General features: G+C 41.2%; 1 protein-coding gene and 1 pseudogene across 9 annotated transcripts in view; one reads left to right on the top strand and one right to left on the bottom strand.

The window, feature by feature from the left end:
• Positions 1–931: 931 nt before the first annotated feature.
• IWS1 (interacts with SUPT6H, CTD assembly factor 1) overlaps positions 932–21,034 on the bottom strand; it is a 59,999-nt gene continuing 39,896 nt past the window's right edge. For 4 of the 9 annotated variants that reach the window (XM_055262103.2, XM_063631276.1, XM_063631273.1 and 1 more), the window contains exons 13-14: positions 20,552–20,663; positions 14,819–15,180 (exon numbers count right to left, since the gene is read on the bottom strand). In XM_055262103.2, the coding sequence (XP_055118078.1) occupies positions 15,049–15,180; positions 20,552–20,663 (244 nt within the window). In that variant the 3' untranslated portion in view covers positions 14,819–15,048. Of the gene's footprint in view, positions 1,887–2,016; positions 2,201–2,764; positions 2,826–3,236; positions 3,851–3,954; positions 4,102–14,818; positions 15,181–18,367; positions 20,664–21,034 lie in introns of those variants that run through there. The other 5 variants (XR_010118833.1, XR_010118834.1, XR_010118832.1 and 2 more) reach the window with 5 other exon arrangements.
• LOC129472804 (uncharacterized) lies at positions 5,954–6,114 on the top strand (annotated as a pseudogene).

Here is a 21,034-nt window from a genome sequence, read left to right as displayed (position 1 = left end):
TCTCAGGGAGAAGGAAACTGAAGCTCATGGGGGTGAAGTGACTTTTGCCCTAGGCCAGATAGCCCATAGGTGCAGAAAGGAGATAAGACTCAGGGTCACATGACCCCAAAGCACCCTCCCTTGCCACTTCTATTCTTGCTCCTGTTCTCTACTCTAAATGATCCGGATGGGCTCCTGCATGAGTAGTTGAAAAGACCACCCTGAAGAATGTTCATTCCTTCCTCATTGCAATACTGCCACGGCCCTGCTTGGCCCGAGGTGGGGTGTAGTCTGGGGCAAACATGTTCTTCCCCTCCCTTCCCAAACCAGAAGCTGGGACGGTACTGATCTAGAAGGGGAGGACAAGGACAGTGAGTCGCTGGGGCTCTTTCTCTTCCTCAGCCCTGCTTCCTGGTTCCTCCAGGAACCTCACTGACAGCAAGCTTTGTGCTGGCTTCCATTCTGAAGTGGAGGCTCCTGGCTGGGTGTCGCCTGGACACTTTGTTCCTGGTGGGCACTGTGCACTCACAAGAAGGCTGGGCCAAAATGGGTCTGTTTCCAGTGGTATTTCATCAATAAGGAAGATCACTGAGGCTGTGACTCCAGACAGGGTTGTGAAAATAACCAGGAATGAAAAAAATAGCTGGATCAAAGGTTACAAAGGGTTGGATACATTGGCTCACACTTGTAATCCCAGCACTTTGGGAGGCTGAAGTGGAGGATCACTTGAGGCCAGGAGTTTGAGACTAGCCTGAGCAACATAGTGAGATGCCCTCTCTACAAAAAAAAATTTAATAAGACTATATTTTAAAAAATGCAATCAAGGTATTAACTGGGGGGAAAAAAAGAAAGAAAAAAGAGGGTTACAGAGAACCCTGCTTGACTGAAGGGGCTTCGCACACTGCCATTTTACCCACACACTAATAGAAGAAAATGCTTCAAGGAGATCTCATTTGCCCAGATAACTTCCTTTAATTAAGAAATTTCAAAAAATTCCCTGAATGGTTTAGATAATATGTTTGTCCAATCATGACTTCACAAGGGATCTGAAGCAATGTAGTTCTGGTCCAGAGCTGTCAGTGCTGAGGAGATTCCCAGTGTCCACAGCTGCTGCTCCCAAGCTCACTGCTGGTCTTTCTCTGGACTCTCTTCCTGGGCAATAACTTGAAAGAAGCTGAAGTTTCTTAGCTCTGTGACTCTACCTGGAGCTCCAGCCTTACACATCCCAATCAGGATGGGGCATCTCCCTGGCTCGACGAGCCACAGGGGCTCCAAACCTGCCTGACTTTTCATCTCCCACGGAACGTTCTCATACACAGTGTTCTGTTATGGGCACTGTTGCTCCACCACTCACCCAGGCCTAGCTTCCTGCCTCTCTAACAGCCAATGGCGACCAAGTCCTAGCAGTCCTATCTCTAGAAGTCCTCCCTATCTGTCGTCTCCCCTTCATTTTCCCAGTTACTCCAGTTACTGTCCTACTCAAGGACCCCCCTCCCATCTGGGCTACTACAACCACATGGTCCATCCCTTGCTTCAATCATAGAATTCTTTCTTCAGATCAAAGCATATTCAGACACCCGATACGGTAACAAAAGTAAGCTATCCTGGAAGGAAGAAGGAATCAGGAGGCAGAGGTATGAAATACCTGTGGCCTGTATCTCACCTTCTGAGTGAGGTAGAATCCTGCCTCATCTCTTGCCTGGAATTCCTGCGGTTCCCTGAATACACACCGTGAAGTTTCCATTTTTGAGATGGATCATTTCTTCTGTTCACAGTGTCTGCCTTTCTCGTCTGCCCAGCACATGGTTAAAGCATGAGATGTGAAACCAGGAAGAACCAGGTCTGAATCTTAGCTCCTCCAGTGGTAGCTCCAAACCTTGGTCCTTTCTGAGCCTGCTTCTTCAACCCTAAGGTAAAAGTAATATCAGTATTTATGTTACACACCTGTTCATGGCATTAAATAATGCTATATTTAAGTTGCTTAGCAGAGAGATGGTAAGCACTCAACAAATGTTCACACATCATAATTTTCCTTACCCTTCATGAGTCAACTCGACAGCACCTCCTCCACGAAGCTTTCCCCAATCTCCTCCAGCTGTCAGGAGGCACCATTCTGACTCCCTCCTCACACTGTGACCTCATTAAGGGCAGAAGCTATCTTGTTCATCTTTGGTTCTCTGCTATTCAGTAGTATCCATCACTTAGTAGAGCTCAGTGTTCACTGAATTAGTTAATTAACAAAAAAGGGAGGAAGTATGATCATTCATTAATGAAATGTATTGAACATGTACTGTGTGACAATGTTCTGGCTGCTGGGGATACATCTGTGAATAAACAGAGGGAGTTCTTGCCCTCATGGAGCTCCCATTCTAATGAGGAGGATACACTCCATAAACAACTACATGTATAGTATACTAGATAATGCAAAGTGCTTTGGGAAAAAATAAAGCAGATTAGGGGTAACAAGGCAAGAAGCAGTTGTTGCTTTTTTTTTTTTTTCCAAGATGGAGTCTGACTCTGTCACCCAGGCTGGAGTGCTATGGCACAATCTCAGCTCACTCCAACCGTCACCTCTCAGGTTCGAGTGATTCTCCCGCCTCAGCCTCCCAAGTAGCTGGGATTACAGGTGCCCGCAACCATACCCGGCTAATTTTTTTTGTATTTTTAGTAGAGACGGGGTTTCGCCAGGTTGGCCAGACTGGTCTCGAACTCCTGACCTCAGGTAATCTCCCTGCCCTGGCCTCCCAAAGTGCTGGAATAACAGGCGTGAGCCACTGAGACTGACCTTGCTGCTGTTTACGTTAGCTCAGAGAAGGCCTCACAGAAAAGGTGACGTCTGAACAGAGCTGAAGAAAGTGAGGGAGAAGGCGCATGGACATTAGAGGGTGGGAAGATAGGGAAGAACACAACCCAGGTCAAGGGAGAAGCCAAGTGTAAAGGCCCTGAGGGGACAGCGTGCTGCACGGGAGGCCAGCCAGCGGGGGCCCAGGCTGGAGTGCTACGAAATGAGGGCAGAGAAGCAGTGGGGCGGGGGTCCTGTGGGGTGCAGATCGTGGGTCATGTGGGGCTCCACCATTCCTTCATGAAGATGCGCATGATTATTGCTTGATTACTTTCTTGGGCATCTTGAAAATCCTGTCCTCCTACCTATGTTAAAATGCAGCAGAAAGGAAAAGTCCTAGCCTTACTCAGTCTTAATGAGTACAGATGAAGTTGTTTTACATTAATATCTAAATCTCAATGGTTTGAGTTCTCACCTGTGCAAATGTAGAATGTCCCAGCTCCAGGAAAATCCTTTTCCCCTTAGTATTTCTAGGAATCCTAGGGGCATGTCCATGGTTGTATGATCCTAAACCAGTTGCTGGGGCTGGTCAGGTCGTGCTTTGGCAGCATCAGGCTCCAATGGTCCTATGGACACACCATAGCAGGGCGCTCCACTCACCTCACCAGCTCCTACGTCATCTAGAGGATTTATCATTATTCTGAGACTCCACAGGGCCTTGCCTGTGGATCCAGAAAGCTACCACTGTGCCGGAATACAAGACACTACTTTTGGGAGGTGAGAACATTCCGTCTGGGTTCAGATGAGAGGGGCTGTTCCACAGCAACATTTTTTGAACTCCAGTGTTACAGTGTCTATGGACACAGCTTTTAGTTCATACCTAGAGCCCTTCTCTCCCCAGGGAGCAAACTTACCTTCAAGTTGGCTGGTTCAGGACATACCTGGACAGCAGCTTGCCTCCAATCTTCTATCTTCTTGGGAAGCTGGGCTTGCTGTCAGACTGGTCCTTTTCTTAAGGTAGATTTTCTCTTGAGGCTCCCATTAGTCTCTGCAGTAGGCCTCTGCCTGGGCCACTCCAGCACATTAGGCCTGTCAGTAGTCAAAGCCAAGAGTGCACAAAGTTCCCGACTTTCTCCCAGGATCCCGAGGCCCAACAAAAATCAATGAATGTGATGCCTGAGGAGGATTATTACCTAACTATGTACCAGTACTGCTGAATCCCATCTCCTACTCAGCTGGGACCCACTGAAGTTCTTCCTCAGGATATTAGCTTTATCAACATCCCAAGGTTTTCCATTTCTTATTCAAGGTGTGATCACATTGAGCAGTAACAGCAAAACCTGAAAGAGAATGGATACAGGTGTTCATTTCAGATGGTACAAGTTTAACAAAGTACAAGAGCAATTTAAAGTTTGACACAAAACCTCTAAGCATATATTTAAATCCTAGTATTTCATCCAGAAAACACCACAGCATAACTGAGAGCACTGGAGGCAGAAATAATTCAGTTTAGATCCATGGATTGCTTGCTATTTACTGTGTGACTCTGGGTAGCCATTTACTTTAAACCTATTTTTCCCACTTATAGAAAGGTAATGATGACCACTTGTTGGAAAACTTGAGGGTAATACTTGTAAAGGTCATAGTAAGACCCAACACCTCGGACCCAACACCTGGTGGGCACAAAGTCAGTTCTGCTTCCTTTCCTTTTCTGTAGAGAAATGCACAGGATATTCCTTATATGCCACTCATGCTATGGGACTGACATAGGTTTTGTCCCTTATGCTATGGAATTGATTAGCTTTTGCTCTAAAAAGCTTTAAAAAAGAAAATTCATTACTGTAAGATCAATTCGATTCCAACTTAATCTTATAGTAACTCTAAGGTATGATTATGCTGCAATTCTAGTGTATTTGATTCTTATTTCATATTGAACACCATTATATTCTCAGTAAACCCTTAACAGGCTTTAACTGTCTCATAGCTTTCTCTCTGATTTCCTCGAAAAAAACAAAATAGCAATAATTAGGAAAGATCAGAAAATAAAAGCCAAGGAATGAAAAGTCTGAATAAAAGCTATTGCATACTCTTACATAGAAAAGATCTAGCTGATACGGTGGTTAGGAAGACACACAGGATCTGGAGTCAGGAGACCTGAGCTTGAATTCTGACTCAGCCACTCAGTAGATGGGAGGCATCTTGGTCTCTATGGGCCATTTTCCTCATCTAAGATGCAAATATCATCTCACAGAATTACAATCGGTGTCAAATGACAAGTGCTGTATGTTAGTTCAGTTCAACAAGCCAAATAGAGACAATCAGACAGACCTGGTCCCTGCCCCAGGGAGCTCACAGTCTCTTTGACCTGGGCCCTACTTTTTCCCTGATCTGGTTTTTAGTAGAGGCCAGCTTGGAATTTCTACTCATGACTACATTGACTGACTTCCAGGAGAGCCCTTCGAAACACCAGTGCTCACTGACCTAACCTTCTCTGCTGGTCTTACATAGAACTGGTCTGGGGAACTCACTCTATTTCCATGCTATCTCTAGCCAAAATACTTAACTTCTTGCACAAAAATCATAAAATAAAGAATTACAAATAAATCACACCCCCTGCAAACTCAAAGACCAGGCTCATCCCCTCTCCTGACTCTTGTGTGGCAATATCATCCTTTGCCCAAAAGAGATCCTCTCATACTGGAGACCAAACTCCAGGTCCCTTTATTGCCAATCCTGTGCGTTTACATGCCATCATAATAAAATTTACAAAGTGTTTTCCCTAAAGCCTCACCCACTGCTACCCAGGTCAAGTAGAACCAAAGGATATCTAGCTGTCTGTCCTTGGGACTGACACACCCTGAATCTCTCCTCTCACATTTTTAAGCAGTTATGCCACAGAAAGAACCTTTGGGCCCAGGACCCTGGGTTTTGTAAGAACCAGTCTTTGGGAGAACAGACCCAAAACCTCTTCTAAAGTGAGTGGTGTTTTTACTAGCTGCTTCTTCAAACTTTGTAATTCGAGTCCTTCTTTTAAGTAACAAAAATGTTTTTAAAGTCTTCTGCTGAATCTCTTACCAAACAATAACCTTCAAGTTTTGGTGAAACCATTACTTTTATGTGGTGAGCTTGCTTAAAACAAGGCACGCAAGTAATCCTGTGACGTACTTCATTTTCTTCAAAAAATGATGAACAAGCTTTGCGCAGTGGCAGTATCATAGCCAATGAGGTTTACTCAAGGAGTGATTATTGCTAATTGAAAAACTGATGAATATATGAAGTGCATGTCTGTAGCTTAATAGTACAAAGTCAGCCAACTTGAGACCTTGGCTCAGGTATTTTTGCAACATTTCTAGCCCATGACTACACCGGGTAATCCTACCTCTTAGGACTTATCAAACATCTCTGTAATCCTTTAATATACAAGTAACAGACATCTACATCACTCCAAACGACACTCTACCTGCTCCAGGGGGAGTCTTATGTCAGAGGACTTCTGCTGCTGCAATAGGGGAAGATCACAGAAAGAGACAACATGGAGTTTGATTCAACAATTTCTGCCTGTCTGAGAAATTGTTGTACACAGGCAGGTGGGGAAGAGTTGGTTTATAAGCAGTGGTTACCAATGCCTTCCAAAAAACTGTGCAGTACTTTACTAGTACTCTCTCTCTAGCCCTGCCAGGACAATCTCAGCAGAAACTCTGCAGTTAGAAGGCAATAGAATGATATATTTAAAGTGATAAAAGAAAAACCTGTCAACAAAGATTTCTTTCTTTTTTTTTTGAGACAGGGTCTCACTCTGTGACCCAGGCTAGAGTGCAGTGGTGTGATTTCAGCCCACTGCAGCACTACACTACCTCCTGTAGTCAAGGGATCCTCCCACCTCAGCCTCCTGAGCAGCTGGGACTACAGGCATGAGCCATCACATTCAGCTAATTTTTCTACTTTTTGTAGAGATGGAGTTTTGCCATGTTGCCCCAGCTGGTCTCAAACTCCTGAGCTCAAGCGATCAGCTTGTCTCAGGCTCCCAGAGTGCTGGGATTACAGGTGTGAGCCACAGCGTCCAGTCAAGAATTCTGTATCTGGTAAAAAATATCCTTCAAAATCAAGGGAGAAACTAGGATATCCCTAAATAAACAAAAGCTGAAGGAATTCATTACCACTAGACCTACTCTGCAAGAAATGTTAAAGGGAGTCCTTCCTTCAGGTTGTAAGTAAACAACACTACACAGTAACTCAAAGACATATAAAAATATAATTTTTCCTTTCAAGGTAAACACATAGACAAATATAAAAATCAGTATTATTGTAATTTTGATTCATAACTCCCCTTATTATTTTACAGGACTTAAAATAGAAAAGCCTAAAAAACTATCAATCTTTGCTAGTGGGTACACAATATATAAAGATGTAATTTGTGACAGCAATAACATAAAGAAGAGACGGAGCTGTAAAGGATGTCTTTTGTATGCAATTAAAGTTATCAGTTTAAAATAGGTTGTTATAACATTAGGATGTTTTATGTAAGTCTCATGGTAACACAAAGGAAATATCTACAGAATATACACAAAAGGAAGTGAGAAGGGAACCAAACATGCCACCATAAAAGAATCAACTGAACTCGCTGGGCGCGGTGGCTCACGCCTGTCATCTCAGCACTTTGGGAGGCTGAGGCAGGCGGATCACAAGGTCAGGAGTTCGAGACCAGCCTGGCCAATATGGTGAAACCCTGTCTGTATTAAAAATACAAAAATTAGCTGGGCAGGTGTGGTGGCACGTGCCTGTAGTCCCAGCTACTTAGGGGGTTGAGGCAGAGGAATCGCTCGAGCCTGGGAGGCAGAGGTTGCAGTGAGCCGAGATCACGCCACTGCACTCCAGCCTGGGTGACAGAGCGAGACTCTGTCTCAAAAAAAAAAAAAAAAAAAAAAAGAAAAACAAAATCAACTGAACTCTCAAAGAAACACAGTAAGGGTGTAAATGAGGGACAAAAAGAGCCTATAAGAGATACAGAAAACAACAAAATGTCAATAGTAAGTCCTTCCCCATCAGTAATTACTTTAAATGTAAGTGAATTTTAACTCCCAAATCAAGACAGATTGACAGAATGAATTTAAAAAAAAGAATCCATCTATATACTGTCTACAAGAGACTCACTTTAGATCTAAGTACACACAGGTTGACAAAGAAAGGACAGACAAAGATATCCCATGCAAATAGTAATGAAGAGAGTAGGGGTGGCTATACTAATATCAGACAAAATAGACTAAGTCAAAAATTGGTACAAAAGACAAAGAACATTACATATTTTAAAAAGGATCAATTCACCAATGAGATATAACAATTATAAACACACACACACACACCCCCGCCCCAAACATAAGAGCTCCTAAATATATGAACAAACACTGACAGAATTGAAGGGAGGAATAGATGGCTCTGTAACAGTAGGCTTCAATAACCCAATTTCAATAACTGATAGAAAAGCAAGAGACTAGATCAAAAAAGAAACAGAGGCTGGGCGCAGTGGCTCACACTTGTAATCTCAGTACTATGGGAGGCTGAGGTGGGTGAATTACTCGAGTCTAGGAGTTCAAGACCAGCCTGGGCGACATGGTAAAACACTCCCCATCTCTACTAAAAATACAAAAAATTAGCCAGGCATGGTGGTGCACGCCTATATTCCCAGCTACTTGAAAGGCTAAGGCAGGAGAATCACTTGAGCCTGGGAGGCAGAGGTTGCAGTGAGCCAAGATCACACCACTTCACTCCAGCCTGGGTGACAGCAGTGAAACCCTGTCTCAAAAAGAGGACTTGAACAACATGATAGGCCATTTGGACCTAACAGATATACAAAAAGCATACCACCCAACAATAAGCAAAATACACATATTCCTCAAGAGTATATGGAACATTCTCTGGGACAGGCTATTAGGCCACAAGTAAGTCTTAAAACATTTGAAAAGACTGAAATTATATAAAGTATCTTTCTAATCACAACGGAATAAAATTAGAAATCCATAGCAGAAAGAAAAACGTAGAATCCACAAATATGTAGAAATCAAATGGTACATTCTCAAACAACCAATGAGTCAAGGAAGAAGTCACAAGGGAAGTAAGAAAATAACTTGAGACAAATGAAAATTAAAACACCAAAGCTTATGGGATGCAGCAAAAGCAATACTGAAAGAAATGTGTATCTACAAATGCTCAAATTTTAAGATCTCAAATCAATAGCCTAATTTTATACCTTAAAGAACAAGAAGAGGCCGGGCGCGGTGGCTCACGCTTGTAATCCCAGCACTTTGGGAGGCCGAGGCGGGCGGATCACGAGGTCAGGAGATCGAGACCACGGTGAAACCCCGTCTCTACTAAAAAACACACAAAAAAATTAGCCGGGCGTGGTGGCGGGCGCCTGTAGTCCCAGCTACTCGGAGAGGCTGAGGCAGGAGAATGGCGTGAACCCGGGAGGCGGAGCTTGCAGTGAGCCGAGATTGCGCCACTGCACTCCAGCCTGGGTGACAGAGCAAGACTCCGTCTCAAAAAAAAAAAAAAAAAAAAAAAAAAAAAGAACAAGAAGAACAAACTAAACACAAAGCAAGCAAAAGGAAAGAAATAATAATTAGAGCAGAGATAAATGTAACAGAGAACGCAAAAAAGAGAAAAAAAATCAAAGAAACCAAGAGTTGGTTCCTCAAAAAAATCAACAAAATTGACAAACTTTTAGCTAGGTGAAGAAAAAGAGAAGACTCAAATGAGGGGACATTATGACTCATTTTACAGAAACAAAAAGGATTATAAAACAGTACTATGAACAACTGTATGCCATCGAATTGGATAACCTAGACAAAACGGACAAATTAAATTCCTGGAAACACAACCTACCAACTCGGAATCATGAAAAAATAAAAATCTGAACAGATCTATAACTACTAAGGAAACACCCAATGAACAAAAGTTCAGAACCAGATGGCCTTACTAGTGAGCTCTACCAAACATTTAAAAAAGAACAAATACCAGTCTTCCTCATACTTCAAAAAATTGAAGAGAAACACTTCCAAACTCCAAACTATGAAGTCAGTATTATCCTGATACCAAAACCAAAGGCACTAAAACTACAGACCAATATCCCTGATAAATATGTTGCAAAAATCCTCAACAAAATACTAGCAAAGAAAATTCAAGAGCACACTAAAAGAATTATACACCATGACCATGAAGGATTTATTCCCAAAATGCAAGGATGGTTCAATGACAAATATAAATTGATCAATATAATACACCACATTAACAGAATGAAGAAAACAACTCATAATCATCTCAACTGATGCAGAAAAGGCATTTAACAAAATTCAACATCATTTCATGATTAAAAAAACACTCTACAAACAAGAAACAGAAGGAAACTCAACATAATAAATGTCATATATGAAAAGCCCACAGCTAAATCATACTCAATGGTGAAAGATTGAAAGCTTTTTATCAGAAACAAGACAAGAATGCCCACTTTTACCAAGTCTGTTCAACATAGTACTGGAAATCTTAGCCCAAACAATTAGGCATAAAAAAGAAACTAAAAAGGCATCCAAACTGGAAAGAAATTAAATTATCTGTTCGCAGACAACATATTACATGTAGAAATGCCCAGAGTCCACAAAACACCCCCAAAGCCAAACAAAACTGTTAGAATAAACAAATTCAGAAAAGCTGTAGGATACAAAAATCAGTTGCATTTTTACATGTTAACAATGAACAATCCTAAAAGGAACTTAAAAAAACAATTCAATTTATGATAGCATCAAATAGAATAAAATACTTAGGAATATACCTAACCAAGGAGGTGAACGACTTGTACACTAAAAACTACAGGCCATGATGGTGGCTCACATCTGTAATCCTAGCACTTTGGAGGCCAAGGCAGAGGGATCGCTTGAGGCCAGGAGTTGAAGAGCAGCCTGGGCAACATAGCAAGACCTCAACTCTACAAAAAAAATTATCCGGGCATGGTGGCACACACCTGTAGTCCTAGCTAGTTTGAAAGCTGAGGTGGGAAGATTGCTTGAAGCCAGGAATTTGAGACAAGCCTGGACAACAAAGGGAGAATCTGAATCAAAAAGAAGAATGAAAAGAAAGGAAAGAAAGAAAAAGAAAAGGAAAAAAGGAAAAGAAAACTACAAAACATTAAGGAAATTAAAGAAGACACCAATAAATGAAGATATTCCATGGTCATGATTCAAAGACTTAATATTGTTAAGAAGTCAATACTACCCAGAGCACCTCTACAGATTCAATGCAATTCCTAACAAAATACCAATAATGTTTACTGCATATACAGAAAAATCCATTTTAAAATTCATATGAAATCTCAAATAGCCAAAACAATCTTGAAAAGCAACAAAGTTGGACGACTCACATGTCCTGACTTCAGAATTTACTACAAAGCTACAGTAATCAAAACAGTGTCATAGTGGGGACAGACACAGCCAGTTCTATATTGCAACACGCAGACCAATGGAAAAGAACAAAGTCCAGAAATCAACTCTTGCACATATGGTCAAATGATTTTTGACAAGACTGCCAAGACCATTCCGTGAGGAAAATAAGTTTTTTCAGTAAATGTTGCTGGGGAAACTTGATATCTATATGCAAATGGATAAAGTTGGAACCTTATTTTACACAATATACAAAAAATCAACTAGAAATGGATCAAAGACCTAAACATAAGAGCTAAAGTTACAAAATTATAGGGTAAAAGCGTCATAATATTGAATTTGGCAATAATTTTTTTGATATGAAACCAAAAACACAGGCAATAAAAGAAAAAAAGTGAGATACAGCAAAATTTAAATAATGTGTGCATCAAAGAACACAATCAACAGAGTGAAAAGGCAATCTAAAGAATGAAAGAGAATATTTGCAAATCATATAGCTGATAAAGCGTTAACACGAATACACAAAGCACTCCTACAACTCACACCAAACAACTCAATCTAAAACTGGGCAAATGACTTGAATAGACATTTCTCCAAGGAAGATATATAAGTGGTCAAAAAGCACATTAAAAGAGGCTCTACATCACTATCATTAGGGAAATGCAAACTAAAATCACAAGATACCACCTCATATCACTTAGGATGGCTACCAACAAAAAATAAAAATAACAAGTGTTAGCAAGCATATGGAGAAATTGGAACTCTTGTGTACTATTGGTGGGAATATAAAATTGTGTAGCCCCTTACGGAAAGTGTATGTATGGCACTTTCTAAAAAAATTTAAAACGGAATTACCATATGATCTACCAATTCTACTTCTAGGTATATAACCAAAAGAATTGGGGAAAAAAAGGTTTTTTTTAAGTCTCTAGAAGTGAAGAAAAAAAAGGTCTTGAACATATATTTGTACACCCATGATCACAGCAGCATTATTCACAATAGCCAAAGGTGGAGGCAACCCCAGTGTCCATTGACAGACGAATGGACAAACAGAATGTGGTATATACACACACTGGAATATTATGCAACCTTAAAACGCAAGGAAATCTGGACACATGGACAAACCTTGAGGACATTATACCAAGTGAAATAAGACAGTCGCAAAAAGACAAATGTATGATTCCACTTACATGAGGTACCTAGAACAGACAACTCATAAGAGACAGAAAGTAGAATGGTGGTTGCCAAGAGCTTGGGGGAAGAAGAAAGGAGAGTTCTTTGATGCGTAGAGTTAAAATTTTGCAAGATGAAAAGATTTCTGAAGATGAATGGTGGTGATGGCTGTACATTGTGAACATACTCAATGCCACTGAGCAGTAAAACTGTTTAAGATAGTACATCTTAAAACCAGAAGAAGAGGAAGAAAAAAAGCCAAGCATGATAGTGCATGCCTATAGTCCCAGCCACTTGGGAGGAGACTGAGGCAGGAGGATTGCTTGAGCCTGGGAATTCAAGGCTGCAAGGAGCTATGATCACACCACTGCACTTCAGCCTGGGCGACACAGCAAGAACCCATCTCTTAAGAAACAAACAAAACCCCCCACAACTCTCTCTTATAGCCAAGTTGTCAAAGTTAGTATCATGAATTCTGGGACAAAACTAAAGTCTATGTTCTTGGAAGAAGTATGCTTCAGTATTTGGGGCTCAGGAGGCAAGTTGTCCACAAGTTACTCTGAGTCTGCAAAAACAGCTCTATGTATATACAAGATGACAGAGTCAATGACACGGCAAAAACGTTAACACTTGGTAAATATCAGTGAGTATACCAGAGTTTATTTACTATTTTTGCAACTACTGTAAATTGGAAATATCTTCAAAAGTTTTTCTGGCCAGCTAGGTTTGAGCTGCCATAAAACCAACACCAAGGATCATTTATATAGAAACTAATTTTTTCCTTCAAACACAGTACAGGAGAATCTCTTACCATTTTGAATTCCCCAGGTATGGTTTAAAACTTTTTACTTGCCAACATCGTAGTTTTACCCTGTAATAGTGAAATTTTCAGGTAATTGGAGCTTACCCCATTAAATGACAAAATCGTATAAAAAAATCTTTGTTGTCTTTGTTTCAAATTTGTTTTTTAATGATCAGTGTAAGGCTTCACTAAATGCCTGTGCTTTTTCTTTCTCACGTGTTTTTTAGGGTATTTGTATAAAACATTGCAGAAAAGCTTAGGTTGTTGTCTCCATCTAGTGGTTAGCTATTACCTTTTAATGCCTTTATGCACCTGCTTTTTACAAAGCACTATATCCCACTGTGCTTCTGCGTTTGTTGGAAGTAAATAGTTTAAGAGTTTCTTGTGATCAGTGTTTTAGTATATAAACTTCATTATTTTAGCTATTCAAAGGTCTTTGTGGCCAAAAGTAGTTTTATGTGTTTCTGAAGATCAAGGTGCCAATCTGCATCAGAGTAGGATTTCTGTAATTAAAATAATCTAGTTGATAAAATGTTCTTGGGCCTCGTCATCTTGACCTTAAGAGACCTCTCATAATTAAGTCTACAGAGACTATTACCACAAAAATAGAGCAACAAGAAACATAGCTACAAGCCATAATTTTTCTCTCTCCCCTAATTGCTCGACTGCTCTAAGCTTTTGGCATAGTGATTTTCAGTTATATCCATATTTCCTTGAAGACAGTAGTATTTCTTGATCTTTTCTCTAAGTCCCCATCCCAGAGAAAAATGAAAATCAAAACAATTATCCCAAATAAGAGAAACACATTAATAAGGTTTTGTTGGTATTCCATTTCCACCCCAAGGTACTGCAATTCAATTCTGATACGACACACCTAGAGCTGGCATCAGACTCCACAGGTTTAAGGGGTCAGTCCTCCACAATACTGCCCCCACTTCAGATGCAAGCCACAAGTTAGGTACCCAGGCTACTGTCACTTCTGACCAGCTACAAATTTGGGGTTCGCATAAACCTCTCAGGTTTAAGAACTTGCTGAAATGACTCACAAAACTCAGGAAAGCACTATGCTTCCCTAGAAAACACTATGATTAGTTTTACTATAGAAGATACAAATTAGGAGGGCCAGTCAAATGAAGGGATACATAGGGGAAGGTCTGGGAGGGAAGGCAGAGCTTCTGTGCCCCTGTCCTCATGGAGGGGAATCCTCTCCCTCCCAGCACACCAATGCCTTCACCAACCAAGAAGCGTCATTGAGCTGTGGGGTCCAGAGCTCTTCATCAGGTCCCATTTTGCAGGCATCGTTGATTAAATCAAACAGGTCACTGACTGCGTCTCAATCTCCTGGGTCCTGCTGGCCCAACCTTCTGTAGTAGCTGTTTCTGGTTACCAGCCTCTAACCTAAAGCCCACCACACAGTCACCTCGTTAGCATAACAGAGACACTCTATCACTCAGGAAACCACAAGGGTTTTAGACATTCCTTGTCAGCAACCAGGGGCAAAGGCCACACAAATTCCTCATTATACCACAATTAGGGAGGACTGAACCTCTAAGGGTCACAAACCCCTGTAATATCATAAGATTTTTTCCCACACAACGAGAAACAATCTTTGCCCCTATTAAGAATGCATCCTCTAAGAAATGAAGAGACAGCCCCCCAAAACCAGAATGAAATTTTATTGTGTAAAGTTTATAGAAGTATGACTAGTATTCCTTTGTACAAAGTACACAACGGTTTTAAATATAACTGAGAGAAAGTGAGTCCTATGACAACATCTGATACACGCTGAACCATTTATAGACACACTAAAAATGTTTTAAAATATCTTCTTTCTCCAAAGAGTCCACTGCGCATTTCTTAGAGATGGGGACACATTCCAGGCAAGGTCACAATGGCATTTTGTTGCCCTCAATGCTGATTTTCACTGCATGTGCAGATCTGCTTTTTTTCCTTATATCTGTGAACTTTCTCATCTGTTTATCCAGTCGACTGATACCCTTCTTGGAGGTCGCCTGAAACTAAGAGTAAGGGAAAAATTAAAGAGCAAACTACTGAAATACGTAAGTCTAGTTATGTCTTTCATCTTCTTATAGCTGAGTTAGCAACCAGAAGAGCTCCTAGCTCTAGAATAACCAGAATGTGTGTTGATGACCTCAAGAACAACAAAGTACAGATGGTGTTAGAAACGCATATTAAACTCTCTCAGTGAAGAATAATTCTGTTGTCTGTGCTTTATTTTTAATTTTGCTGCAGTCCATGGAGGTCTCCTAGATGGGAGAAAGGGGGGGAAACTGAGACTATGATCCTCCCAATTCCATCATGTACATTACATTTTAACTGCATGCTTTTCCCTTTCGAAGACCAAACATGGAGCTAGCCGCTTGACATACACTTTCAAACAACGCTGGCATAAAAAAGAATGACCTAAAGCAAAGTCAGGTCAGCTGAGAAAAAGCCTTAAGCATAATAAATGAGGTTAGATGATTAGTGAAGTGAACCCCTAAGTGCAAGAGCTCTTGAGTTTTTAGACTTGGGGTGAATCCCTGCTCTGATTCAGTAACTTCTGTGACCCTGGGCAAAGCATACCCAGGGTAGGTACTCCTTCCAGAACTGCTGAGAGAAGGAAATGAGATAGTGACGTCAGATCCAAGCACAGAGGCTGAGCACATACAGTCAGTGCTCAAAATAATAGGAGCTATTACTATTTTACTACTTCACGAGCAACTAGACTTACATTAAGTATACTTGACATAAAAAGAATATTAAGTCTTTACCCACTTGCCCTTTATGTTTACAGGTTTGGTTTAGGGGCTATTTTATATTTTGAAAATACTGTCTTGCAAAGATGTGGTCTCCAAGAAACTGCCATCTTTTAGAAATGCTAGAAAGGTTTGCTGACTCTGTTGTAAAACAATTTAGATGTTTAAGAACGATGAGTGCTTAAAAAGAGATGAGTTTTTCTAATTCTTCTCCCCATACATTTACTACTGAATCACCTCTGAAACTCAATTCAAAAGAATGCTAAAATAAGGTAGGGCCTCGGAGACACTCTGGGGTCAGCACCAGCCTGGTGAGCTTCTTTGGTGGAATCTTATCCCACCTCTGGACCCAGCCTGAACCATGACATGAAGCCAGCTGAGCACTAGGCAAGGAACTCTAAGTCATTCTTGACCAAGAGCCATGTTGACCTATCTTTCTAGGAATATCTCAATTCAAACATTATTCTGTATCGTCTCAATACTTGGCATGAGTACTCTGAGTAAGCATAAAAAGTGTCAGATGAGAAAGAGCTATGCCACCATCACACTATCACCCAGATTTCCTGGACAGTCCCAAATATCTGACTTCCTTTTAGAGGATGTGCCGTGATCTTAGTACTTGTACTCGGTCCACATCGGAAGCTTTACCTGCTCAAATCTCTGCCAACTACACAATTCCCAGCAGCTTCACACATTAACTGGACTTCCCTTCGCCTACTCCCAGGACCCTCACTAACTATCTAAGCCCTGATGGATCTGTCTAGCCTCAGCAATCAGGGCACACACGGGCCAGTGGGTTACAAAATATATGACTGGTAGTTGCAGATGCCTAGTTACCCCAAGCTTGAAAAGACACACCATAGTACCTCATACACCGAGTTCAATGATCTTTCTCCTGATTCATCAAGGGAACACTACACTTCCTTAGAAATTAAGAGTGTGTGCTACACTGCTTTACCAGAGCCAGACCAAAAGCAGCTTCAATTATGGTACAACTGTGTGAAGACACAATGCGAAACCACTCAAGAATGCTCACTCAAATGGATTTTTACCATGGTAAGTAAAAAACAAACCCAACAAGGTATAAAAGAATACGATCACAATGCCACTTGAGAAAAAACAAAAAAAAAACACAAAAACCCAGTAATTGTCTATGCATACGTATGGAAAAAAAAAAGAAATAATCTAAAATGTTAACATTAAGTTGTAGTGGGATTACAGATGGCATTAATTTTATTTATGCTTTCTGTATTTTTAAAAGTTCATGAAAAAATAGGCATTGCTTTTGTCATTTTACTGTTATTTTAAAAGTATTCCATGGAGTAAATGAACATATAAAAAATACAATGTAGCACAGGTTACTACATTATTTAGGAGTAAAAAATCAGAAATCATAAAGGAATGAATAAACACATTATATTCATGGCCGGGTGTGGTGGCTCCCGCCCGTAATCCCAGCACACTGGGAGGTCAAGGCCAGAGGATCGCTTGAGACCAGCCTGAGCAAGATGGTGAAACCATCTTTACAAAGAAAGAAAATACATAATAAAAAGCAAATTATATTCAGGATAGATCATTATGCAGCCATTAAAAATGATAAATCGACTAGGTGGTTTAATGAAGGAAAATAACCAAAATTATAATTTGGTCGTTTTCTCTCTCTCTGTGTGTGTGTGTGTGTGTGTGTGTATATGTGTGTGTGTGTGTATATATATACGTGTGTATATATATATATATATATGTATTTTTTTTTTTTTTTCCTAAAGAGGGTCTCACTCTGTTGCCTAGGCTGGAGTGCAATGGCATGATTCTAGCTCACTGCAGCCTCAAACTCCTGGGCTCAAGTGATCCTCCCACCTCACCCTCTCAAGTAGCTAGGACTACAGATATATGCCACCATGCCTGGCTAATTTTTTAATTTTTGGGTAGAGATGGAGTCTTGCCATGTTGTCCAGGCTAATATTTAGTATAATTTTAATTAACATTATCAGTAGGAAAAAAGACAACAAATATGTCAAACTGCTTTTGAATGCTAGGACCATGAATAATTTTTCTCTTTGTACCTAAACATTTTCTATAATTATAAAAACTAAGTTCAAGGCATATCTGGAAATACATTTAAAAACTCAAATTGTTGGCTGGTCACAGTGGCTCACACCTGTAATCCCAGCACTTTGGGAGGCCGAGGCAGGCGGATCACTAGGTCAGGAGATTGAGACCATCCTGGCTAACACAGTGAAACCCCATCTCTACTAAAAATACAAAAACAAAGTCAGCCAGCTGTGGTGGTGGGTGCCTGCCCTAGTCCCAGCTACTCAGGAGGCTGAGGCGGGAGAATGGTGTGAACCCGGGAGGCGGAGCTTGCAGTGAGCAGAGATTGCACCGCTGTGCTCCAGCCTGGGTGACAGAGTGAGACACCGTCTCAAAAACAAAAAAACACAAAACACTGTATTTATTTTTTAATTTATTTAAATAACTTTGAAAACAAAAACGATACTTAAGACAAAAAGTGTTTCACTGGAAAGCCATTTCCATTTTTCTTCCTGGACATGTCTTTTCTAATACTGCTCATTAGCGTTTACAATGTGGAAGCAAGTCCCGAGTGAATATGCAACCCTGCTCCACCTACAAGGAGGTGGGACCAGAACCAGAAACACCAGCACACAGGGACACAGCCCTGGAAACACAACCTCTGCTTTCAAAGCAGACTGGCCACTAAGAGTTTTTATTACATTTTCTTTGCCATATTGTAGTTCCCAATTCTCAAAAATAAAAATGTTAGGAAAAATATGAAAGAGGGCTAAAAGGAGAGAAGAAACAATGAAAAAGGAGATGGCTCATGCCTGTAATCCCTTTGGGAGGCCGAGGCGGGTGGATCACAAGGTCAGGAGATCAAGACCATCCTGGCTAACAGGATGAAACCCCGTCTCTACTAAAAATACAAAAAATTAGCTGAGCATGGTGGCAGGAGCCTGTAGTCCCAGCTGACTGGGAGGCTGAGGCAGGAGAATGGTGTGAACCCAGAAGGCAGAGCTTGCAGTGAGCAGAGATCGTGCCACTGCACTCCTACCTGGGCGACAGAGCAAGACTCCATCTCAAAAAAAAAAAAAAAAGGACAGAAGGGCAAAAAAGAAACGGGTGCAGGGGACATGGAGAGGTGGTCAGGGACACGGATATGGGCACAAGAAAGAGGAGGGAGAGAGAGAGGAGGAAGTTCGTGGCACAGAACTAGTCCTTCTCTACCCTCGATTTATTCTCAAGAAATAAGAAAGTACGTTTTGTTTTGATAGTCACTTAATAGCAACATGAACTGGCAGGTAGGAGAGTGGAGTCAGTGGAAACAGCTGCCAAAGCAGGGTTGGTGGAGAAGAACAAGGGCAGGCAACACACACACAGTGTGTGTGCTCCACAACAAAGGTGCCATTAGTCTCAAAGCACAGCGGATCAGTGAGCTGGGCTTATGAATGTTCCAAAGTCTTTTTCACTTCTGACCACATTTTGAGTATGTGTTAATCAAATTCATCTCCTAAATATTTAGTATAAGGCTTTATGCAATGAGTCCTCAAATGCATGTTGCTGAGCCACTGACAGCAGGAAAACAAGCTACCTCCCACCAAGAAACCACTAACTAGTTTATATGCCCGTAACACATATCACTATAATTCTGGGTCCTAACAAAAACCTTTTTCATAAAAACGGGTACCAGTCAGGAAGACCCAAATGCATATTAGGGAAGTAATTATCTATTACTCTCTAGGATACTGATAAAGGAAGGGACTTCCATGTCAATTTCTAAATATTCAAGAGGCCTTGAATATCCCAAGGTGCCTGTTGGGGTCATTATTTCGAAACTAAAAGCAGACCTGGCCTCTTCTGATTAAGAAAGCACACACACACACACACTTTTCACTCTGACTGTTGACAATTCAAGCCCATGCACAGTACATGCTTCCTTGGGAATACCTCTCGTGTACACACTCTGGTGGGGCCAGGCCTATAGGGGCATCCTGTTGCCTTCAATGCTGAACTTGACAGCACGATGCACTTTGCTGAGTCGTTTCTGTTCTGCAAATCGCCTCTTATGCTTTTCCAATCGGCTTAGGCCCTTTTTAAGAATACCAGGCTAGAAGTAGTAGTTTGATTGGAGAATAAAAAGAGATTACTGAGAAACACTGAGCAGTATTTACAATGATAACAGAGTAAGTGTCTACCCTAATCATTTGCAATGGAATTGCTTAAACTGTTGAAGAGAAAGGGAGAGGTAGGTCTGCTGAAGCATGTAAGCTCTGTTTCTCATGGTTATTAAAAAAAAAATTCACTGTATCAGAATACTCCAGGGTTCAATTTCAAGCCTCGCTTGAAGTAAAGGGATTAAGAAGAAGAAACTTCCCTACCTGATAATGTTGAATTATGTCTAAAGAAAATTTCATCAGCAATAAACTTTAATCCTGGGTAATACTTTCCCTTTCTCTATTGTTCAATTTGTGGTTTGGCTAGATAAGTGACCAGAAAACAGTCCTCTCTGAATCAGACAAACCTCAAGAGCTACAACGTTTATTAACACATGAAGTAAAGAGTCAAATAGTAATCTGCAGGTGAGATCCACCTTGCCGATCCTCCGCTTGCTTACCCTGGATGACTCCATTTCCACATTCCATTTGGGCCTGACAACATAGTCCTTGTTTGAGGGCATTGGGACCCTTGCACGGGCACAGAATCCAGGATCTCCAGGTCTAAGAGCCCTGAAAAAGGGAACAGGAAGAGCATGCTTCTTATGTGGCCAGCCACAGTGGGGCACACAGGCCATTTCACACTCCTGTTCCTACATCCACCCATTGAGCTGCAATGTTCGAAACTCCTCTGCTCGCCACCAAAGGTCACCCAATCCACCCTCCTACCGCCTCTCGGGTAGCCTGTCATCACACACACTCCAGCATGCATTCCTCGCTTCTCTTCCAAAGCCATCTTGCTCTGCATTTGCATGAATCCTTTTCTCAGCTTCAGATATACTCATGCCCCTCTGCCTTCCAAGGCTAGTCCCGCCAGCATGACTTGGAATCCCCTTTTCTCTTGTCTAGTGGAGTCACTTATGAGTTCACTTGTAAGATGAGGA

The sequence above is a fragment of the Symphalangus syndactylus genome, chromosome 22 (genome assembly GCF_028878055.3).
Source record: "Symphalangus syndactylus isolate Jambi chromosome 22, NHGRI_mSymSyn1-v2.1_pri, whole genome shotgun sequence".
In the NCBI taxonomy this organism is placed as follows: Eukaryota; Metazoa; Chordata; class Mammalia; order Primates; family Hylobatidae; genus Symphalangus; species Symphalangus syndactylus.
Note: the sequence above shows the minus strand (reverse complement) of the source record. Positions and strands in the feature narration are given on the sequence as shown.